Source organism: Vulpes lagopus, chromosome 2 (assembly GCF_018345385.1).
Source record: "Vulpes lagopus strain Blue_001 chromosome 2, ASM1834538v1, whole genome shotgun sequence".
Classification (NCBI taxonomy): domain Eukaryota; kingdom Metazoa; phylum Chordata; class Mammalia; order Carnivora; family Canidae; genus Vulpes; species Vulpes lagopus.
Window position 1 is genome coordinate 53,531,825 of NC_054825.1, and position 22,467 is coordinate 53,554,291.

Here is a 22,467-nt window from a genome sequence, read left to right on the forward strand (position 1 = left end):
CAAAATAATTGAGTAATAGAAGTACAGGTCATAAATTACTAAGTTTAAAGTATTTGTGAAGGAAGCATTACCATGATTTTTTTTTCTCTCCCTACCATTTTAAGGATACTCTTGTTAGTATGAAGTGGGACCCAACAGGTCATATTCTTTTGACATGTGCCAAAGAAGAAAATGTGAAACTCTGGGGGCCTATATCAGGATGCTGGCGTTGTCTACATTCACTCTGCCATCCATCTATTGTAAATGGCATTGCTTGGTGCAGCCTCCCAGGGAAAGGATCCAAATTGCATTTGCTGATGGCTACGTATGTTATAAATTTGTGTGTGTGTGTGTGTGTGTGTATCTTAATTTTTATGTTAGTATAGACTGTTACTTGCATTAAATATGGCTTCTCAGTAGTCTTAAACAGTTTATTGCATATTGCAATTCTCATAATGTGTAATACTGTGAGATCATCTTAGACAAAAAAAAAGAATAATTCTCCAATGTGGACCTTGGTGTGCAATCTCCTTAACTGGGTGTGATGTTGTTAGAATATTAATTCTATTTGTATTTCTTGTAAAAGATTATAGCATACCCATTATAAATTTAAAAAATAATACTGTTTTAGTTTTATCAGGTCTTAATTGCTTTTCAAAAATATATTTACTTCATATTGACATGTCTTGGTTTTATATGATCAATTTTTTTTTTTTTAAGTGGCTGTCAGAGTGGCTTAGTATGTGTTTGGCGTATTTCACAAGATATCACACAGACCAGTGCAGCTGGTTCAGAAGGATGGTGGGACCAGGAGTCCAGTTGCCAGGTAAATGTTCTGGTGCTTTTGAAGACCTTATCTGAAACCATAGATGGTATATGTTATCAAAGTAATCCTCCCTTGATTACTAAGATACTCAATACTTAGTATCCAAAAGGGCAAGATCCATTAGGGAAGCCTGAATAATTGTCATGCTTTGTGTGTTTTCTGAATTAGCTTTATTTTTATAAGTCAGGACAACATGTTTGCTTGTTAAAGTGAGTTATTCAAGAAATATTGAGGTGTGATCATTTATAGGACTGGATATATTCAACACTACAGATAGAGAAGTCCTAAGTTAAGTCTTCGGTGCGGTGAAATAGGAGCACCCTTGTCCAAAGTACCTCCTTTGGATACCAAAATTCTCCCTATGAAGAATAATTCCTTTACCTTAAACAGGGGTTACAAATTCAGATAAATGCTTACAGGGCATCTAGGAAGCTAGGAGTTGGAGGTATGAAGAGGGTAAAAAAAAGCAAAAAACTTAGAAGCATATATCTTTCCTATAAAGGACACAGCTGCCATAGAGTTGATTGTCACCCTCCAGAAATGAGGCTATTGTTACTAGATTATCTCACTTTTTTCTGATAGAAGCAAAAAATCCAGTGTTTTGGGATGCCTGGGTGGCTCAGCAGTTAAGCATCTGCCTTCGGTGCAGGGCATGATCCTGGGGTCCTGGGATTGAGTCCCACATTGGGCTCCCTGCTTGGAGCCTACCTCTCCCTCTGCCTATGTCTCTGCCTCTCTCTGTCTCTCATGAATAAATAAATAAAATCTTTTAAAAAAAAATCCAGTGTTTTAAGTAAAATCTCCCAGTGTTAAACATTGGGACCTGAATTAAAATTCTTTAAAACACTGGGTGGTCAAATGACATCCCTGAGCTAGCAGTTTGTACCTTCTGTTGCTCTCTCTTTTGCTCGTGATATAAATACCCCTGGAAGAAATATGCCTTAGGTCATCTTTGGGTAAATAAGTACATCTAGTATTATACTCTGTCATAATTAGGAGGAAGAGAGAGCTTAATGGCCGGGAGAGAGGGGTGAAGAGGGAGAGGTCAATAGCTCACTAATGGGAGGAAAATATCACAGAAGTGGAAGTGAAAGCACTAAAGATAAATTTTATTTGCTGTTTGTGCTACAGAGTGGCCCTTTGGACAGTTCTTACCTGTCTCACTTTTAAAACCTGCACAGTAAACATGAAAATAGACACCAAGTAGCAGACAAAAAACCACTGGCCAGCAAAAAGAAGTACCTGCTTAATATAAAACCAACATGTACAATGCATGAATTTTAGGGGCTAAAAATGAAAATTACATAAAGCTAAATTTAAAAATACTCATTAAAAAGCAGAAGTTAGAATTTTTCTGTGTCTAAGAGATAATTGGAACTTTAGAAATGTTATTTCTGCCAGTTTGAAGAATAGGAAATTCACTTTGAAGTGTGTCAAAAAAAAGATGAAACTCAGCCTCAAAGGAGCAAAGGAGGGGCAGCCCTGGTGGCTTAGTGGTTTAGCGCCGCCTTCAGCCCGGGGTGTGATCTTGGAGACCCAGGATCGAGTCCCACATCAGGCTCCCTTGCATGGAGTCTACTTCTCCCTCTTCCTATGTCTCTGCCTCTCTCTCTCTCTTTGTGTCTCTCATGAATAAATAAATAAAATCTTAAAAACAAAACAACACACAAAGGAACAAAGGAGAACAAGATTGATACTTTATTATTTTCTCAAGCTAAACCTTGTGAGAGAGTTGTCCTTCCCTCCTCCCCAATTTTATGCCACATTATAAAATACAAAATTTTCAAGAGTGAATTCTAAATATTGAATCTATAAATTTGTTTTAATTTCAATATGTATTAAAAATGAATTGCAGGATGGATATAGGAAATCAGCCGGAGCCAAGTGTGTTTATCAGCTACGAGGACACATCACCCCTGTCCGGACTGTTGCCTTTAGTTCTGATGGGTTGGCCCTCGTGTCTGGTGGACTGGGTGGGCTCATGAACATTTGGTCTTTAAGGGTAAGAATATAGATGTTATTTTTATCTTAAGTGCTTATTATTAATTTATATATGATAAAATTTAACCCAACCAATCTTAGGAATATTTTGTGTTCTAAGATCTTAGATACTGAAGAAACTCCTTTCAAAATTATTTTTTAGTTTTTCTTTTTGATATAGTTTTAAAGTCATCTAGAAAAGGCCCCAGAAAATTGGATGGTAGCTGTGTAATTGGACATTGCTAAATTTAGCCGGTGTAGATTTTAGACTATGTTTTTGTGAATGTGAAGCATAAATTTAAAAATGTAAATAAAGAGTGGGGCAGTCAGCTAAGCATCTGACTTGGTTTTGGCCCGGATCATGATCTCGGAGTCATAGGATCGGGCTCTCTGCTCAGTGGGGAGTCTGCTTGGGATTCTCTCCCCCTGCTTGTGCCTCTCCCATGCCCCCACTCTTGTGCATGCATGTTCGTTCTTTCTCTCTCTGTCTCTCTCTCAAAATAAGTAAATAAATCTTTAAAAAAAAATAAAGACTAAGGTTAAGCGATGTGCACTGATATAAATACATCTTGTTTTAGGATGGCTCTGTCTTGCAAACTGTTGTAATAGGCTCTGGAGCTATTCAGACTACAGTATGGATTCCAGATGTTGGGGTAGCTGCTTGCTCAAACAGATCAAAGGTAATTTTGCTATTATGTTAAATTCTAGAGTATAAGTCAATAAGGTACCTTAGAATCATAGTCTAAGCAGCTCTATTTATGTGAAAGAGGAGAACTTTCACATAAAATTCTAATAATACAACTATCTAGTGACAGAAGGAAAACCAGAACCCAGGCCTCCTGATTTATAATCTAGTATTCTTCCTACTATACCCTAGACTTTGATGAAAATGTTTAATTATTGAACAACTTAATTTCCACTGGAAGTTATAAAGTAGATTTTCACTTTCTGCCATGATTTTTTGAGATAGCAGTAAACTCTTAAAAGAATTTTCTCTTAAAAAAAAAAAAAAGAATTTTCTCTAAAAAGGAGGACCAAAGACCTTTAACTCAAATATACAAAATGTATCTTGGCTTTCAAATGTAATATTCTAGTTAAAAAAAAAAAAAAGTAGTCCCTGCTCTAAAGTAATTCTGATATGACATTATCTCCTGCAGTCTTGCTCTTTATACCCTTCATAAATAGAACAAATGTACTACTTTACGTTTTATTAGTTAAAAGATTTTAAAATTGGGCTGTAAACCTTCATGAACAGTCCATAATATAGAATCAGAGCCAAGGCAATGGTGGCCTATGTAGAATAAATCCTAGAGCCAGTTAGAGCACTGCTGCTTCTCTTGCAGATGTGTCCCTCAGCAGACAAAGTACTCTTTCCTCTAGTACTCGCGTGGTCATGTCTGGCTTTTGAAATATACTGGCTACCTTGTCCTACAAGTCCTATGAAATAGTAAAGAATTAACGTTGTCTCCTTAAGGAGAATCAGCAAATCCAAGATAGCTCACAAATTTTATGGTTATTTCTTGTTAATCTGTTTTTACTTAAAATTCGGGATGTTTTGAAGTTATAGGCATTAAAGGTACAGAGTAAATTGTCCAAAAAGCAAAAGTGTTTAATGCAGTAACTGGAAGGAATTTCAGATATGAATGGTAATAGAGTTTTCTCTCTTTTATCTTTTATTTAAACAAATCTATCACGTGGCATGATTTATTTTCTGTCAGGATGTTTTGGTCGTGAATTGTACAGCAGAATGGGCTGCTGCCAATCATGTTTTAGCAACCTGTAGGACAGCGCTGAAACAGCAGGGTGTTCTGGGATTAAACATGGCTCCCTGCATGAGAGCGTTTCTGGAGCGACTACCCGTGATGCTTCAGGAGCAGTATGCCTATGAAAAGGTAACTTGACACTCACTGATAGACTTACAGATGACTGCTGCTCTGGAATTTGAATTGCAGCTTTGAATTTATTCCATGAGAGCATAAGGTCTGAGGGAAAAATGAGTGGGGGCTCTTTGGCAGAATCAAATAAAGTTAAATCATGCCTAAAACAGTTGTTCAGTAATCCTCAGCCTGCTTTTACTTTATTTTAGTGGCAGTAAAATTTTAAAGTAACCCTCAAATTTGTATATGTTTGTATAATTTTTTTTCAGATTACATATCCGCTTCAAAACTTCTTACAATAGTTATGCTATAGAACATAACTTTCCCTTTCTGGACCCATAAATCTATTTTTATGTGGTTTTGCCGTCCTCCACTTGGGAGGTGTGGGGTTGCATATGGGTATCAGAATGAATGTTCTCTCTGTTTATCAGGGGAATCCCTGTGGAAAGTTTAGTGGAAGAGCTAAGGCTGAACTGAGTAGGGTCCTTAAATCTAGAATGAGGAATAAGGGAATTTGGACCTGTGGCCTAGGCTGTGATCCTGTGTAGTTGGCTTTCCAGCCCGTGGTAGTCACAGTGTGCTGCCTCTAGGCAGTGCTCTTTGGGTTTTTTTTTTTTTTTCCTTCTTTTTTGACCAACCTACATTAATACAATCAGCTGTTACTGTATCTGGTTAACTTCACTGATGCATTTGCCCGGGTTTTCTTTTGCGAGTGGCTTAGCATCTCACAGAGTTGCTCTGCCACAGTTAGGGAGGGCCATGGAGGAGGGATCTCCCTTGATGGCTCCCAGGATTTTCTTATAAAGGAGAAAATGTGAAACAGGAGCAGGTCGCCATGGTTTGGTTACCTGCTTTTTATTAATGAAAAACTATAGTGGAACTGTACAGCTAAATGCAGTGTGACGTCCTGGATTGGATCCTGGAGCAAAAAAGGGGCATTAATGGGAAAGCCAAATAAAATTCTGTGGTTTAGTTAGTATTGTAGCCAATATTAGTTTCTTGGTTTATAAGATATTAACATTAGAGGAAGTTAAGGATTTACAGGAATTCTCTGTGCTATCTCTAACTCTCTGTGTATCTAAAATTATTTCAAAGTAAAAATCTTAAACAGCTAATTTTTTATTTATTTTTATTTTTTTAAGTTTTTGTTTAGGGATCTCTGGGTGGCGCAGCGGTTTGGCGCCTGCCTTTGGCCCAGGGCATGATCCTGGAGACCCGGGATCGAATCCCACGTCGGGCTCCCGGTGCATGGAGCCTGCTTCTCCCTCTGCCTGTGTCTCTGCTTCTCTCTCTCTCTCTGTGTGACTATCATAAATAAAATTAAAAAAAAAAATTAAAAAAAAAAGTTTTTGTTTAAATTCCACTTTGTTGACATTTTAGTTTCAGATGTAAAAAAAAAAAAATCCAGTAAACTTAAAAAATACAATTACAGGTTTTCAGAATACAATAGGTTAATTTATAATATTTGGTATAAGCTCTTCAATTTAACATTCTTGTATTTCCTCTTAGCCTCATGTGGTTTGTGGTGATCAGCTTGTTCATAGTCCCTACATGCAATGTCTGGCTTCCCTTGCTGTGGGACTGCATCTGGATCAGCTGTTATGTAACCCTCCAGTGCCACCACACCACCAGAACTGCCTCCCTGACCTAGCATCCTGGAATCCAAATGAGTGGGCCTGGTTAGAATGTTTCTCAACCACCATAAAAGCTGCTGAAGCCCTGACCAATGGAGCACAGTTTCCAGAATCTTTTACTGTTCCTGATCTAGAGCCTGTTCCAGAGGATGAACTTATATTCCTAATGGTAAGCATAATATGAGCTGCTACTATATATAGCTCAGATTGTTTCACGAGTGTTTAGCAAGTAAAAGACCTTCAGTAAGTATTTCCTATCTGGGATAGCCGGAAGGATGCCCTTAGATAAACTTAAAACATTTTGCTCTCAGATAGTCACTTTCAGTCTTATGGCAACCCTCTATGGTGACAAAGATGGTTTACATGAGAATCGGAGGCTCCTGTAAGCTTGTTAACTTTCAGTGACATAGTCCCCTATTTTCTCATTTTTTGTGCATTCATAGGTTCCTTGTTTTGTATCTTATTTATACATATTTTAGCATCTTTGCTTGGATCACCTTGTGGGATTTATTCCACATATAGATTCTCAATTATTTGATACCTTAAACATGTTTTAATCACCATAAAATGAGAATATAGAAGAGCATTCCAGTTGTCCTTTCTTTGATTGTATTTGGGAATGTCTGGATGTAGAAACTGTGCTGTAAATGAAATGCCTGTGTAGATAGAGCAGACCAGTGCTTGACCTAACAACCTATTTAGTTATGATTTATATATATATACAAATGTTTGAATACAAAATATATAGATATAATATAAAATAAATATGAATTGAGGGAAATTAGATATAAAATATAATTTAATTAAGACGTATCCTTCAGCACCTGGGTGGCTCAGTCAGTTAGTTAAGTGTCTGCCTTTGGCTCAGGCCACGATCCCAGGGTCCTGGGATTGAGCCCCACATAAGGCTCCCTGCTCTGCTTCTCCCTCTCCCTCTGCCCCCTCACTGTTTATATGCTCTCATGCACACTCTTTCTCACATAAATAAATAAAACTTAAAAAAACAAAAAGCATCCTTCTAAGCCTTTTTGCCCCAAATCTATCATTTTATAGATGAGGAAATTGAAGCCTAGAAAGACGAAGTGACCTGCCTGCTGCTCTACAGCAAGTTCATGGGGGTGGTGACTCCTGCACATGACCTTGTGCCCATTGGTGCTCAGAAAACATAAATGGTTAATTTTGAATCACCAGTGTGGTAGTGATGGTGATAGTTGATCATAAAGTGTTTATGATAAAGGGAAATATTAACAATGCGTAGTCAACTTTGACATGATTATAAAACTGTTCTTTATTTCTTATACCATTAGAAAATTTTTCTTATAGTATTACTAAACTTTTTTATGGAAAGAAGACTTAGTTGTTAATTAATAACAGATAAATCTTGAAGTACATAGGTAGTTTGGTCAATTAAGCGTATAGCTCTTGATCTCAGCTCAGGTCTTAATCTAAGGGTCCTGAGTTCAGGCCCCATGTTGGGGGTGAGGGAAGCTTTTTTTTTTCCTAAAAAAAAAAAAAAAAAAAAAAACCAGAAAAATCTTGATTAAGCAAGATTGATCCTGATGTTTTCTGTGTCTTGTAGGATAACAGTAAATGGATTAATGGCATGGATGAACAAATTATGTCTTGGGCAACTTCCAGACCTGAGGTCAGTGAAGATAACTATGTGGGTGATTCTCAGTAAATCTTCTGGTTCTAAATGCTTGTTTGTTTGTTTGTAACCTGGTGTCTCTTATAGAGGCTGGCACATGTTTGTTTGAATGTATGGTTGAACCTAATTTTGAGATGATTGTGGTTTTTTAGGACTGGCACCTGGGAGGTAAATGTGATGTCTACCTGTGGGGTGCTGGCAGGCATGGACAGTTGGCAGAAGCTGGAAGGAATGTGATGGTACCTGCAGCAGCTCCCTCATTCTCACAGGCCCAACAGGTGACTAATAGGGCAAAGAAGTGGAGAAGAAACTTGGGAACTCTTAACAATTCTGATTCCCTTACTATGAGATAAAGTTTACCCATTGTGTAATCTGTTGTGAAGAATAACTAGATATGAGGTATAAAATATATCTAAAAAATAGAAGCTAAATAAAAACTTTCTGGGGCTTTTATCAGACTTAATATTTTATTAATAACTTTCTAAATTTTCTTGCTTTCAAGTGTGATGAATTAACATGCATTAGGCCTGTGTAGTATGTATTTATAGACGTTAACAAACTCCTAATTATTGATTCTGTATTGTGGTCATTAACTTACAGAGATCTTTAGCTAGATTTTATTGACACCCCTCTAATAATCATGGTAGTCTATTTCCAAGCCCTTTCTCAAGCCACTACTTTCTCTTCCATTCTTCTCCATGTTACTAAGTCCCAGGATGCACTCCTCTTTCTTGTGTATATCCCCTCAGCTTTCCACTTCTTGATGATCTCCAGCCACTGTTTAATATTTCCCCACCACCCTTTCCTCTTTCTGTTTTGTTATTAATATTATTTAAACTGCACAATTGGAGCACCTGAGTGGCTCAGTCAGTTAAGTGTCGGCTTGGGTCATGGTCTCAGGGTCATGACATTGAACCCTGTGTCAGGCTCTGTGCTCAGTGCAGAGTCTGCTCCAGATTATCTCCTTCTCTGTCTCTGCAACCCTTCCCCCTGCCTGCACATGTACAAACACACTCTCTCTCTCAAATAAATAAAATCTTTAAAATAAATAAACTGTGCACAATTGGCTGAAATCCCTGTAGATCAGATAGTTCTAAATGATTTTAAATAGTCCAATGAGCCTCATACATCTCTTTGTTAAGCAAGCAGTTTTTTTTAATAATCAAGAGCTTATAGGAACCCCATAGTTACATCAACCCATCCTCTTTAGTGAAAGAATAAAAGAATTAATAAAGATATCCTAGGTATACATAGAATCATTTAAATACATAGAATACATTTAAAGATACATAGAATCATTTAAAGCTATATAATAAAGGATGTGTGTGTTTTTATACTAGGTCATATGTGGTCAGAATTGTACCTTTGTCATCCAGGCCAATGGCACAGTGTTGGCTTGTGGGGAAGGAAGTTATGGAAGATTGGGACAAGGAAATTCAGATGACCTTCATGTGCTGACAGTTATTTCAGCCCTACAAGGTAAAACTATGCTCAGTTGAAAGGTGGTCAGAAACTATGGCCTAACTGTAGGAATGTTAGCTTATGTTGGAACTCATCTCAAACCTTTGCTAGATAAAGTCATAGAGGGTCACTTATTTAGATTCTCATTTAGGATGTACAGCCTGATTTTCATTTTTTAAGCTATGTTATTTTGCAAGCTATTTATCATGGCAGTGCTAGAATTCAGTGATATAAATAACTATTTTAAGACTCACTGAAGATTGTAAACAAATTCTTTAAAATTGCAAAACTGTAATTAGGCAACTATTAATAGTTATTAGTTAATAACTATTAATGTGTTTCCTAAAAAGTAAAAATCAGTTGATATGGAAATGTGCAGATGTTCTAAAGACTTTACAGGGTACCTCTGTCAGAGTTCTCTGACTTGGGAAAAAAAAAATACTTCTGGAAAAACCACTGCAGGAGCTCCTGGCTTGTTTCTTAAATCAACTTTTACTGACTCCAGAGCCTACAAAGAGAGCAAAGAGGATTTTTTAAGTAAAAGCATACAAGTAACAATGAGTTCAGAACCAATTCTGAAATAGTGCTAAGTTGTCTTCCTTGAGGTCTCTTCCTCCCAGAGCACAGCAGTGGAGGTGGGGTTCCTATCCAGTACTATTGCATCCTGTCTCTAGGACTTTGCACAAGCTAGACTAGACCTTTTTGTGATTCAGTTAACCCATTTGTAAAAGTGCTGATAATAATATCTGCCTCATACGTTCTTTGTGAAAATAGAAAAGGAGATAACCCAGGTAAAGCATTTCTAGGAGTGGCTAGAACATAGGCCTTGATGACTATAACTATTCCCATCACCCTCCTTTTCTTCTTTGTCATCATCATTTATTTAAATCATTTATTTAAATTTAAATTGCTCCCAGTTTACTTGGTTATGGCTTCAAATTTGATTTAAAATGAAAGACATTGTTTATATTTGTGTAGTACAGTTATGTTGATTTTCCATGCTGAGAGTATTCTGTAGTAGCTGCAAATAAAGAGTTTTAACGTCCAGTGATTCTTACTGGCTTTCTGCTCTGTTTCAGGCTTTGTGGTGACCCAGCTGGTGACTTCTTGTGGTTCTGATGGGCACTCAATGGCCCTGACTGAGAGTGGTGAGGTCTTTAGCTGGGGAGATGGTGATTATGGCAAACTCGGCCATGGGAACAGTGACAGGCAGCGGCGCCCCAGGCAGATCGAGGCCTTACAAGGAGAAGAAGTGGTGCAGGTCAGGCAGGATGTGGATAAGTTTGCCTTTGAATATGAACATACTAGTTGTTGAATAGTGCTCTCAAATTTAGGTAGCAGGAAATAATAGTATAAATATACTTTAAGATTTTTTAAAAAATTTATTCGAGAGAGAGAGAGAGGCAGAGACACAAGGAGGGGGAGAAGCAGGCTCCATGCAGGGAGCCCGATGTGGGACTCGATCCCGGGACCCCAGGATCACACCCTGGGCCAAAGGCAGGCGCCAAACCGCTAAGCCACCCAGGGATCCCCAGTATAAATATATTTTAAGTCCTTACAAGAGTTACACTATTTTTGGTTGTTCATTCTTGAGCTTATTAGAAGTTTGAATGGGCTTTGGTGTTAGAATAGGACTCCTTTCTCCTGAGACAGCTGGTTGGCCCAAGCTGGGATATTTCAGGTGCTTGGAAGAAACACAGTGGGATTTAGTGCCTGCCCCATAATTCTTGGTACAGTAATAAGTTGAATGTAGAGTTTTCCTTTTATCATTATTGTTACAAATGTTGAATTCATATACATACTCTGGAAAATCAACTAGTGATCTAATACTGTAAAATTGCATGGCACCGTAGAGTTTACAAATAATTTCCCCACTTACTATCACATGTGGTCTAGGTCATCTGTACATAGCATAAAGCATAGCAACAATTCTTCCAAGGTGTAGGCTGTTTAGCTTGGTCTTCCTGAGGATGCTGAGATCATTCAACCTGGTGGGAGCAGGAGGGCCCACTTGGGCAGGTAGGACATACTGGTCTTAAAGATCCTAAGTTAGTTGTCAGTGAAAGTTTATTACTATATTAATAACCAAAAATGATTTTGTTCTTAGTTTACCCTCTTAAAGTTTTTTTTTTATCTTTGGTTCTGTCTGTAGATGTCTTGTGGCTTCAAGCACTCAGCAGTGGTAACTTCAGATGGCAAACTGTTCACTTTTGGTAATGGTGACTACGGTCGTCTGGGTCTTGGAAACACCTCTAACAAAAAACTTCCAGAGAGAGTGACTGCACTGGAGGGATATCAGATTGGACAGGCACGAAATAAGTCAATAATATGTTCTATCTGGTCATATTTCCATATAATATGTTCTATCTGGTTATTTCCTCTGTGTGCACTGAGACACTGTCCTTTAAAGAAGACTAGAGTCATCAGTTTTACGTAACATCACGTACATTTCGTTTGGCTGACTTGATAATTTTTCATGTTTTTTTTTCCCTGATGTGAAAATTCACATTTTATGCCATATTTGAAAAACAAATGACAGCCTTAATTCAGTATGTATATGTTTTAAAACCCAAAATCCTTAATACAACTTGATATAAAACCTTTAAACCATACACATTTTTGTGGCTGCCCTCTGGTAGTTTGGAAGTAGATGGTTGAATTGCAGCACCATTGGGACTACACTTTCCTTGTCCTGTACACATTGAGATTACCTCTTAAGTAGGAGATATTTTTATCTTTTTTTGTATGCTTCCTTAGACTGTCTCTGGTGTGTTTTTGACTCATATGTACCTTTCCTCTTTTATGCTCTCTGATTCTGAGTTAGCCACAGATATTTGAAGGCTTTCTTTCACCTTGAAGAAAAACTTATTTTTTCATTTGTGGACATTAGGAATTTTTTCTTATTGATATATTTTGTTAATATATGCAGAAGGCCCTGAATTTAAATAAAAATATATGTAGCCAAAATATATATATATGTAGCCAAGTTTTTCACTGAAGTGAAGAAAAAGAATCCCAGAAATAGGTATATATGGTTTAGTGCTATGATTTTGCCTTACTGAATACCCTTTTATTTCTTTAGGTGGCTTGTGGCTTAAACCACACTTTGGCAGTATCAGCAGATGGCTCCATGGTGTGGGCTTTTGGAGATGGGGACTATGGAAAACTAGGCTTAGGAAATTCCACTGCAAAATCTTCCCCTCAGGTCAGTATTGTCTTTACTCCAGAGTTTCAGTGCAGTTTTAGTGTATGTCAAATGCCTCTTTTTAGTTGGAAATAATTTACCTTTAACATTTTAGTAATTCATAATGAAGTTTAGAAGCTTTTATTACTTACTGTTAAATGTCCAGCATTCTAGATCTTGATTTTAAATAAGCCATTAATCACTAAACTAAATGTAAAAATGTGCAAGGATAAGCCTCTATCTCCATAGGCTGAGCAATGTAGGACTATCTCCCATGTAGAGAAGAAATAATTATAGACATATATCATATATTATTCAGGGTGTCTTAGGGAGGGAACCTTGAAGAATCTTTTGTATCCTTCTGCTTGCAGCTACCATTTTAGCTGATTATTACCCCTGATTTATACAGGTATGCACCTCCTTTTAAAAAATAATAAAAAGGAAACCTAGGGAATAATAAATACATTAGAAGCTAATATTCACATACAGAAGGTTTCTTGGCTCTGTGGAAGAACTGTGCAGTTTCTTTTATGAGTTTTCTTAACACTTTTAACAAGCAGCATGATTTACAAATATGTATATTCAACTGTAGATGTCCTATCGTATGTAATTTGTAATAAAAAGCCTAACTGGAGCAGCCCATGGCTTTACATGGTCTCCCAACATTGTTTAAAAAGCTACAGGATTCTCTTTGGTCTCTGGTGCCCAGAGGAATGATTCTGCTTCACGTGGGGTCCTGGGGATTTTAGTCAAATGCCCCTGCCTCCATACTCCCTCCCACAAATTCAGCTAATTTGTAGAGTAGTATGAGAAAATAACATTTAGGAATGTGGATTTGGGTGGAAACAGGTAGATGACAATTAGTATTTTTCTAAGAAGTTAGTCCTTGAGTTTATACATGCTAATAGGCAAATTCAAAAGTGTTTTTATTTTCTTTTAAAGTATGTGCCTTACACTTATATTTTGCAGAAAGTTGATGTTCTTTGTGGAATTGGAATAAAAAAAGTTGCTTGTGGAACTCAGTTTTCTGTTGCATTGACTAAAGATGGTCATGTATATACCTTTGGTCAAGGTAAGGCATTTTCCAGGAATTAAAATGGCTTATTTTGCATGTACATTATAGAAATATTTGCCTTCCAGTTTTATAGAAAGTGCTCTAAATTGTGTAATTTTTTGTTTTGGATGTTGAATGGCCACTATGACCTTTATTCATGAGCTACTTTTCTGCTCCTTTTTCCTAAACTTTGCCATAAGAATAAACTTTCCTCCCCATTGATGGCTTCTTATGCCAGAGCCTTTGCTCTTGCTAGAAAAGTCCCTGCCAAAGCCCTTCCCATCCTCCTTTCTGCTGCCTACACTGTGCCACCATAAATACTTCTTGACCACCAGAGTTCCTCTGGATCCTCTCTAATTTCCTAGCCCTTCCAGGAACCAGAGGTTCAGGTCTTAGGAACCTGAGAACCTGAGGTTCAGTCATTCAGGGTTCAGATCTTGAGTGGATTCGTAATCCAAGCATCCATAGTGGGATTCTCTGGCAATATATTCACCATCTTAAGCAGAACTTTTTAGTAAGTTGTAGTGACTGAGAAGTGTATAAGGCAGATGTGAGGAAGAGGAGGAAATGTCATGAGTGAAGTTTCTAGTCTTAGAGGAATGATGTCCCTAACTGAGGATAGGGAGCTGGTTTCAGGGAACTAGATAAGGAACTTAGTTTTGGTCATATTGAACTGAGGCCATATACTCTAGGTATATGTATGGAGATGTCTAACAAGTCTTTGGTGATTTGTTTGGATCTAGAACTCCAAAGAGATTGGTTATAGAGATGTAGATTTGCATAATGATGGTGTTTAAAACCATGTTAATAGGCTCTAAGAAACCCAAGAAGGGACACTTAAGTGGCTCAGTGGTTGAGCATCTGCCTTTGGCTCAGGTCATGATCCCAGGGTCCTGGGATCAAACCCTGCATCAGGCTCCCTGCAGGGAACCTGCTTCTTCTCCCTCTGCCTATGTCTGTGCCTCTCTCTGTGTCTCTCATGAATAAATAAATAAAATCTTAAAAGAAAAAAAGAAAAGAAAAAGACACTCAAGGAGAAAGTATAGAGTAAAAGAAGAAGTACATAGAACTCTTAAGGAATATGAGGAAAGGGCAGCTGAACACAGAAAGAGGACTCAGGAGAGTCGGCTTTGAAAGAAGTGAAGAGAGAGGTAGCGTTTGAGCCAAGATAGTACAGAGTCTCTGTGGGATAGAAGTTGCTGAGGCCAGGTCAACAGAAGGTTATGTGGGGCTCTGGGGGTGGAGCCTGAGAAGAGGCTGCTGCCATAGGCAGTTAGGAATTACTTGTGGCTTTTAAGTGTATAGCTTCAGTGCAGTAGTGAGAGTGAAAGGTAGGCTGCAGAAGGTGGCCATACCAAATGGTTCTAGAGGACATGAGGCAACAGGGGCTGGCACTTTCTAGAAGTTAAGGTAAAGGGAGAGGTTGGCTGGAAGTTTGAGGACAAGGCAAGTTGAGTGATGTCTTTTCTTAGAATGCAAGAACTGTCGGGCCTTTTTTTTTTTTTTTAAAGATTTTATTTATTTATTCATGAGAGACAGAGAGAGAGAGAGAGAGGCAAGACATAGGCAGAGGGAGAAGCAGGGTCCATGCAGGGAGCCTGATGTGGGACTCGATCCTGGGTCCCAGGATCAGGCCCTGGGCTGAAGGCGGTGCTAAACCACTGAGCCACCCGGGCTGCCCCAGGCCTTTCTTAACTATGTGCTAGTCCTCTCAAATAGGAAGATACTGGAAGTACCTCTTGGTTTGAAATAAGCTGCTAGAGATGCCTGGGTGGCTCAATGGTTGGGTGTCTGCCTTCAGCTCAAGGAGTGATCCCAGGGTCCTGGGATCAAGTCCCACATTGGGCTTCCTGTGAGGAGCCTGCTTCTCCCTCTACTAGTGTCTCTGCCTCTCTCTTTGTGTTTCATGAATAAATAAATAAAATATTTTTTAAAAAGAAATAAGCTACTAATTTTAGACTTATTTATTTTATGAATAAGGAGTCTGTGACATTTTGCAAAGGAATTGTTTCAAACTTCATTTACTCAGAATCCAGTATACTTTACCAGCATGGCAGCTTTTGCCATAATGAGTTAAATTTATCATTGTTATTCCACCAGAAAAGTTAAATGACTCATTAGAAAACATAAAAGGACTGTTGTATCCCATCCATAAATTTCCTCTATTTTTCTAGATCGCTTGATAGGCTTGCCAGAGGGGCGTGCTCGCAATCATAATCGACCACAGCAGATCCCTGTCCTGGCTGGCGTGGTCATCGAAGATGTGGCAGTTGGAGCTGAGCACACACTTGCCTTGGCATCAACTGGAGATGTATATGCCTGGGGGAGCAATTCAGAAGGGCAGGTAAATATTTATCTTGCTTGTCCTCTCATATTCTAGAATTCGACAGTGTTCCTCATTTGGGAAAGGGATAAGCTAGGAAACACTTGAGATCTACAGTGCCTCACGCACATCCCTTTGCCACGGGACAGATTGTGAGCCAGTGGGCATGTCTCTCTCTTGAATGTCGTCAAATAAATATTTATACCATGGTTTTAAAAAAATCTGATGGTATAGCAAAGCGATTAAAGGGATTAACTGAGTATATGTGTGTCTGCACTCATTAAGGGCCTGGCACATAATAAGCAGTACTTTATAGGTTTTTGCTACTATCGTCCTCATCATTTTTACTGTGGTAATATGTGAGATGAGGTCCTGGGAGCATCATTTGATCTAGAAAATGAAAGAATGAAATAACAGTACTTTTATATTTTGTAATAGGACATAGTACTATACCTAGTGTGGTATACATAGTTTATTTGTGTTTGTGCAGGAAGTCTTGTCATCCCTATTCTACAGAGTATAAAGTAAATGAGCCTTTGAAAGGTTGAGAGAAGATTCAAGAAGTTGATGTGTTTTCAGCCTACCCTGTATACAATAGGAGGGAAACAATAGGAGGGAAAGATTTGGATGGGAAATGTCTGGAATGCCTGCTGCTACAGTGGCTTTCAGCCCTGCATGCAGAGCCATATCCCCTTCCTCCATAAATCCTCTCTGGGTCTGTCTGCCCTCAGAGCCAGGGGCCCTCAACATCAAGGTCTCTATTGTTATCCATAGTAGCTTCATTTGATTCTGGTCACCTCATCACTATGTTAACAGATGAGGAGGCTGCTCATCATTATCACTGCACATTGTTTGAATGAGAAGAGAGTTGATGCTGAAGACACCTTACGGAGGTCACTGGCAGGGGGTTGACCTGATCCTCCTTAATAATGTTGAGGTGCTTAGCCGCTGAAAACACTGGGTGTCCCACTCACACACTAAGAATAGAGATATTAAAATGACGATCTATTTCTGTTTATGTTTTTCTAATTGTTTATTGTTAACCAGATAGTCCATGTTAAAAGGAAATTAAATAAATAATTTAAATAAAAGCTCCCTAGATCATTTTGTTATTTTTTTAACTTCCCAAGAATTTATTTCCTCTATAGAAGTGAAATCCACAGATATGTTCAGTCATTAAGACCCACCTGCTAGATTTGGAATGGCCTTGTTGTAGCTAAGTTGTTAGGAGACAGTCTGAGCTGTGAGGACTATTCTGATACAGAAAATCAGAATTAATTTCATTATTTTGATGCTGTTGCTTGGTATAGATGTTTATTTTATCTGCTACCATCTAAGGCAGATTTCATCTTGCCTTCCTCTTTTCCTCTTTCTAATTGACTCTGTGTTTTGTAATTTACTCCCAGCTTGGCTTAGGCCACACCAACCACGTTCGAGAACCAACTCTGGTAACAGTTTTGCAAGGGAAAAATATTCGGCAGATCTCAGCTGGCCGCTGTCACAGTGCTGCCTGGACAGCGCCGCCTGTTCCACCAAGAGCACCGGGTAAGGGATGAAATATCCATGCTCCTACAGCTTCTCTTTCAGTAGTCCCCAGCTGCGTTGTCTGCTTGCCAGCTTTGGACTGCTTTCAGGCATCATGCTGAAACCACCAGGACCAAAGCACTCTTTATGCTCCCAGCACTATACGTACTTTCATAGCAGGTGATTCTCCTGTGGACTTCATCACACAGCATTTCCTCTATGCGCCCCCAAAAGAAGAAAAATTGTCACTTAGGCAAGCAAAAATGTATAATTTTAGAGCAGCAACTAAGTATTTTTTCATATATAAAAGAAGTGATGGACCATAGCTTTCTAAGGCCTGCTATTAGGAATAAAGATTAAAGGGTCTGAGACCATTTGTCATATTCTTTACCTCACTCAGTTAACCATTTGAAATGTAATATTGTCTGTGTATTGGCACAGCAAAAAAAAAAAAAAAAAAAAATCGCCATTTTACTCCCATCATATAATAGGATTAATAGGCAGTTTTTACCTTTTTGTTTATTATACAATCCTTGTAGAGCTATAAAAAGATACGAAGAAAACAAAATGTACTTCACATTCTATTGAGTACTCTCCAGATTTGATCCATCTTCTGTTCCTCACAGGTGTGGGGCATTTATTAATGTGTTTCTTTACATTTGGGCTATTTCTCTCCCAGGCCCTTAAGCCCTTTCTTTATACTATTCTGTGGTGTGTCAGGGACTAGAGTTTCCTTGAAGCAACTTGTGCCTGGGAACTCAGCATTCTCTTCTCTTTTTTGCTGACCTGTACTTCTGAGTCCTTGGGGAAGACTCGCTATAAAGTTTTTTTTTTTCTATTAGATACCCTAAGAGAACAAATTAGGACTACCAAGTAGGTTCCAAACAAATAAGAGATGGTTTCTGATTAGCAGAGTCCACAATTTCAGGTATTCAGGGTTATCTTCATCTTACAGAGAGATCTCACTCCCACTTCAAGAGAGAGACTCTGCAGTGTGATGGTTAAAGGTCCAGAGTCTGGAGCCACATTGCCTGAGTCCAACCTTAGCCCCTCCACTTAAAAGCTGAGTGATCTTAAGACTCCATCTCCTTGTCTGTAAAATGAGGATGATAATAGCCCCTGTTGTAAAGAGTTATAGGACTAAATGAAACAATTTGTGTGGAGCTCTTAGAATAATGCCCAGCCTGTAGAAGTACTCAATGAATGTTAGTAGCTTTTATTATAGTATTAATGAAATAAATTGGGAATAAGGATAAACTGGGAATTGAGCTGTGCAAATCTTTATTTACGTGAAACTCAAATAAATAGAGTGTTGTAGGTTTACTCTAAGTTTTTAATAAGAGGGCAACCATGAATACAGTCTTTGCTTCTGGTCTTTGCTTCCACAGAGCTCTTACTCTTGCATACAAAGTTTTTATGAACCGTGCATGCATAGCTTTCTTTCGGTCATACCACTAGTGAGGGTGAGAGGGCACTGCTGAGTTGCCCATTTCCATTTTCCAGAATTGCCTACCTAGTCCTGGCTCACATCTTATGTTTTGTGAAGATAGCTATCAAATATGAAAGGAGGAATTTGGGCTTTTTTTTGTTCTTTTGTGAAGGAACTGTTTGTAAGTCCCATTGGATTAAAGGAGAGAAAAAGAAGCTTCTGTAATGATAAATAAAAAAGGTGTCTTAAAAACCAATACATGTGCATCAAAACATTAAGATAAATTAACAAAAAGAGAAATTGATAAATATGCGATGAAGCAAATATAGGCCAATATTAATTCTAGAATTTAGGTGGTAGGAGTGGGTGTTCATTGTATACTCAACTTTTCTGTGTGTTTGAAAATTTTCAAAGTATTGAAAATGAAAGCCGTGCATTTTCCGTCATAAGTGTCCATTTGCTCTCTGGGCAGGTGTGTCTGTACCTTTGCAGCTGGGCCTGCCTGATGCAGTGCCTCCGCAGTATGGGGCCCTAAGGGAGGTGAGCATTCACACCGCGAGGGCCAGGCTCCGGCTGCTTTACCACTTCTCTGACCTCATGTACTCGTCCTGGAGGCTACTAAACCTCAGCCCTAACAACCAGGTAAGATGTTGGCTTGGGAAGCACCGCCCATGACATGCTCACCAGATCCCAGGAACATTCTTCCATGGCTAATACTTTTTACTCTCAGCTCCCAAGAGATGTAGAAAAGGCAACAGTTGTGTTTCTCCATTTTATTGCTGGTTTAGGGATAGTCGGGATACTGGTAACTGTACTGCTGGACACAGAGTGGTCCTCCTTTTATGTTTTGGTTTATCCAGAGCTCAAGGATGGTTATGCATATATATGAATGGCTAAGCATATATTTCTATAAGGTCCAATATATGATTTTAAAACTTGAGCACACACAGGTATGTTAGCACCACTGTCACAGTGGTTCTGTAAATAAGTCTGAGATCCTGGGGAGACTTCCTGATCTCCTCACAAGTGAGCGTTCTGGGTCCTGTGGGCGAGAGAAAGGAAATTGGGCTGATTTGGCTGTCTTTACAGAACAGTCTAGTACTTTAGGAAGAAAGCAAGCTGGCTGTGTTTGTTTGTGTAATGTGTCAGTATGCCTGCCAAAATGTGCATCAGTTTGTAAAAACTGTTAGTCAGAAATCCTTGGGTAACCTGTCATGGGGCATATGAGAGATTTGACCGATCATTGGTAGAAATAGGTAGTCAGCCAGGCAGCAAAATACTGTGCAGCACTGAACAGAATGTTAGATAACTGTGTGTAATTAGGAGAAATGCTTATGATAAAAAGTTAAGCAAGAAAAGCAGCAGAAAATCATAGTGTGTTCTTAACAATGTGAGAATGTTTGCACACTTGGAAGGAAACTGGAGGGAGACAGATGAGAGTGATCATAGAGGTAGTTATGGAGGATTCAGTGTGTGCACGTATACGTGTCCTTTTCTATATTTTCCACGTTTTTTAAAAATAATAATCATATATTCTATCAGAAGAAAATATTTTTAAGAAGTTATTAATAGTTACTGCTATCTAGGTTTATGCTTTTTTTTTTTTTTTTATGCTTTTTTTTTTTTAAAGATTTTATTTATTCATGAAAGATACACAGAGGGAGAGAGGCAGAGACACAGGCAGAGGGAGAAGCAGGCTCCATGCAGGGAGCCCGATGTGGGACTCGATCCCAGGGCTCCAGGACCACGCCCTGGGCTGAAGGCAGGCACCAAACCACTGAGCCACCCAGGTGTCCCTGAGTTTATGTTTTTAAATCAAAAAGAATTGAGTTCCTGGGTCCCTGGGTGGCTCAGCGGTTTAGCGCCTGCCTTTGGCCCAGGGCGTGATCCTGGGGTCCTGGGATTGAGTCCCACGTCAGGTTCCCTACATGGAGCCTGCTTCTCCCTCTGCCTCTGCCTCTCTCTCTGTGTGTGTCTCATGAATAAATAAATAAAAAATCTTAAAAAAAAAAAAAAAAAGAATTACGTTCTAAAAGTGAGAAGTGTTATTTCTTGTAAGCCTTAGATTGTACCATCTCTGGTAAGCTCCCTTTCTGTTACAGAGCAGTACATCTCATTATAATGCTGGCACGTGGGGCATCGTGCAAGGGCAGCTTCGGCCTTTGTTAGCACCAAGAGTCTACACCCTCCCAATGGTGCGCTCCATAGGAAAAACCATGGTTCAAGGCAAAAACTATGGACCTCAAATCACTGTAAAGAGGATATCCACCAGGTTAGTGTGTGTGTGTGTGTGTGTGTGTGTGTGTGTGTGTGTTTCACTAGCTAGCATTTTTTAGATGATTGGGACTACTAACTAATCTCTGTGAGCTTTAGCTTCCTCGGTGGTAAACCAGGAGAGTAAAAGTGCTTACCTTAGTACCTGGATGTGATTACAGTGGGCCTCGCACATTGTTTGGCTGTTAAGCTGACTTGTTTGCTCACTGATGGAAAGATACCTTCAAGTGACCTTCGTGGTGGTTTGGGGAAGTTAGTGATGAAATAGAATTTCATTCTGTTTTCTCTTTCTTTTGAAGAGGACGGAAGTGTAAGCCTATCTTTGTCCAAATAGCGAGACAAGTAGTTAAACTGAATGCATCAGACCTCCGCCTGCCCTCACGAGCATGGAAAGTTAAGCTGGTTGGAGAAGGGGCTGATGACGCTGGGGGCGTGTTTGATGACACGATCACAGAAATGTGCCAGGTATATTCATGCGGTGTCCCCTGCTGAGTCATCTATTCAGGCGGTGGCTGTTTTACCATTTCCAGTAACTGCTCCATCTGACACATTTTTATAAATGGACCAAGGATGCATTTGGGAGCCTTACATAAAAATCATGCTGTTAATGATGTAAAGTGAATTATAGCAAGAGTTTGTGACATGATGTGTGAAGATACCTTACTGAATAAATATCAGTGCCTGACTCTCTACCAGTGACTCTCTATCACACTCTAATACTGGCAGAGGAAACAATGACACGTATTTACATTTATGTAATGGACAAATCTAGGACCTCCCATATGCTCTGATTAATTTTGGTGCTTTTAGAATAAAGAACTGCCAGGTTCTAGTTGAATTAGAAAAACAAATACTAAGAGTTTGGACCAGTTCTTATTTTGAGATCTAAAGTAGCAGCTTTGCTTGCAGATCAACTCTTAACCCTTTCAGCTTTGCCCAGTACCAGGATTGTTCTAATAAGTCTCATAACTAAATTAACTTTTGGTTATCATTTGTTGGGTCTCTTTGAATACCACTGTTCCCTGCTCACAGATACCCCAACTTCTGCTCTGGATTGACTTTCTTATCTTAGTTCTGCATACTACAGGATATTTTCTACATGGGTGATGTTTCTAATTTCTCTTTTTTTTTTTCTAATTTCATTTTAAATTAAGGCCACAAAAATTATAGATAGCTGGTTGTCACAAAACAACATAAATTCCTCAGAATATTCTTTTCAGTATGATTTTTAATTTGTTCTCTTGATGCATTTGATTGTCATTTTTTCAAAAAAC

The 22,467-nt window shown here is 38.7% G+C and overlaps 1 protein-coding gene across 6 annotated transcripts in view; it reads left to right on the top strand.

Annotated features, from left to right (window-relative positions):
• Nucleotides 1–22,467, top strand: part of HERC1 (HECT and RLD domain containing E3 ubiquitin protein ligase family member 1) — a 189,982-nt gene that overhangs the window by 159,348 nt on the left and 8,167 nt on the right. For all 6 annotated transcript variants that reach the window (XM_041739213.1, XM_041739209.1, XM_041739249.1 and 3 more), the window contains 18 exons: nt 105–304; nt 700–805; nt 2,661–2,807; nt 3,364–3,465; nt 4,504–4,677; nt 6,172–6,465; nt 7,876–7,941; nt 8,097–8,222; nt 9,285–9,423; nt 10,485–10,666; nt 11,558–11,713; nt 12,488–12,610; nt 13,559–13,661; nt 15,818–15,987; nt 17,373–17,511; nt 19,392–19,561; nt 21,022–21,191; nt 21,493–21,658. In XM_041739213.1, the coding sequence (XP_041595147.1) occupies nt 105–304; nt 700–805; nt 2,661–2,807; nt 3,364–3,465; nt 4,504–4,677; nt 6,172–6,465; nt 7,876–7,941; nt 8,097–8,222; nt 9,285–9,423; nt 10,485–10,666; nt 11,558–11,713; nt 12,488–12,610; nt 13,559–13,661; nt 15,818–15,987; nt 17,373–17,511; nt 19,392–19,561; nt 21,022–21,191; nt 21,493–21,658 (2,733 nt within the window). The remainder of the gene's footprint in view (nt 1–104; nt 305–699; nt 806–2,660; nt 2,808–3,363; nt 3,466–4,503; nt 4,678–6,171; nt 6,466–7,875; nt 7,942–8,096; nt 8,223–9,284; nt 9,424–10,484; nt 10,667–11,557; nt 11,714–12,487; nt 12,611–13,558; nt 13,662–15,817; nt 15,988–17,372; nt 17,512–19,391; nt 19,562–21,021; nt 21,192–21,492; nt 21,659–22,467) is intronic.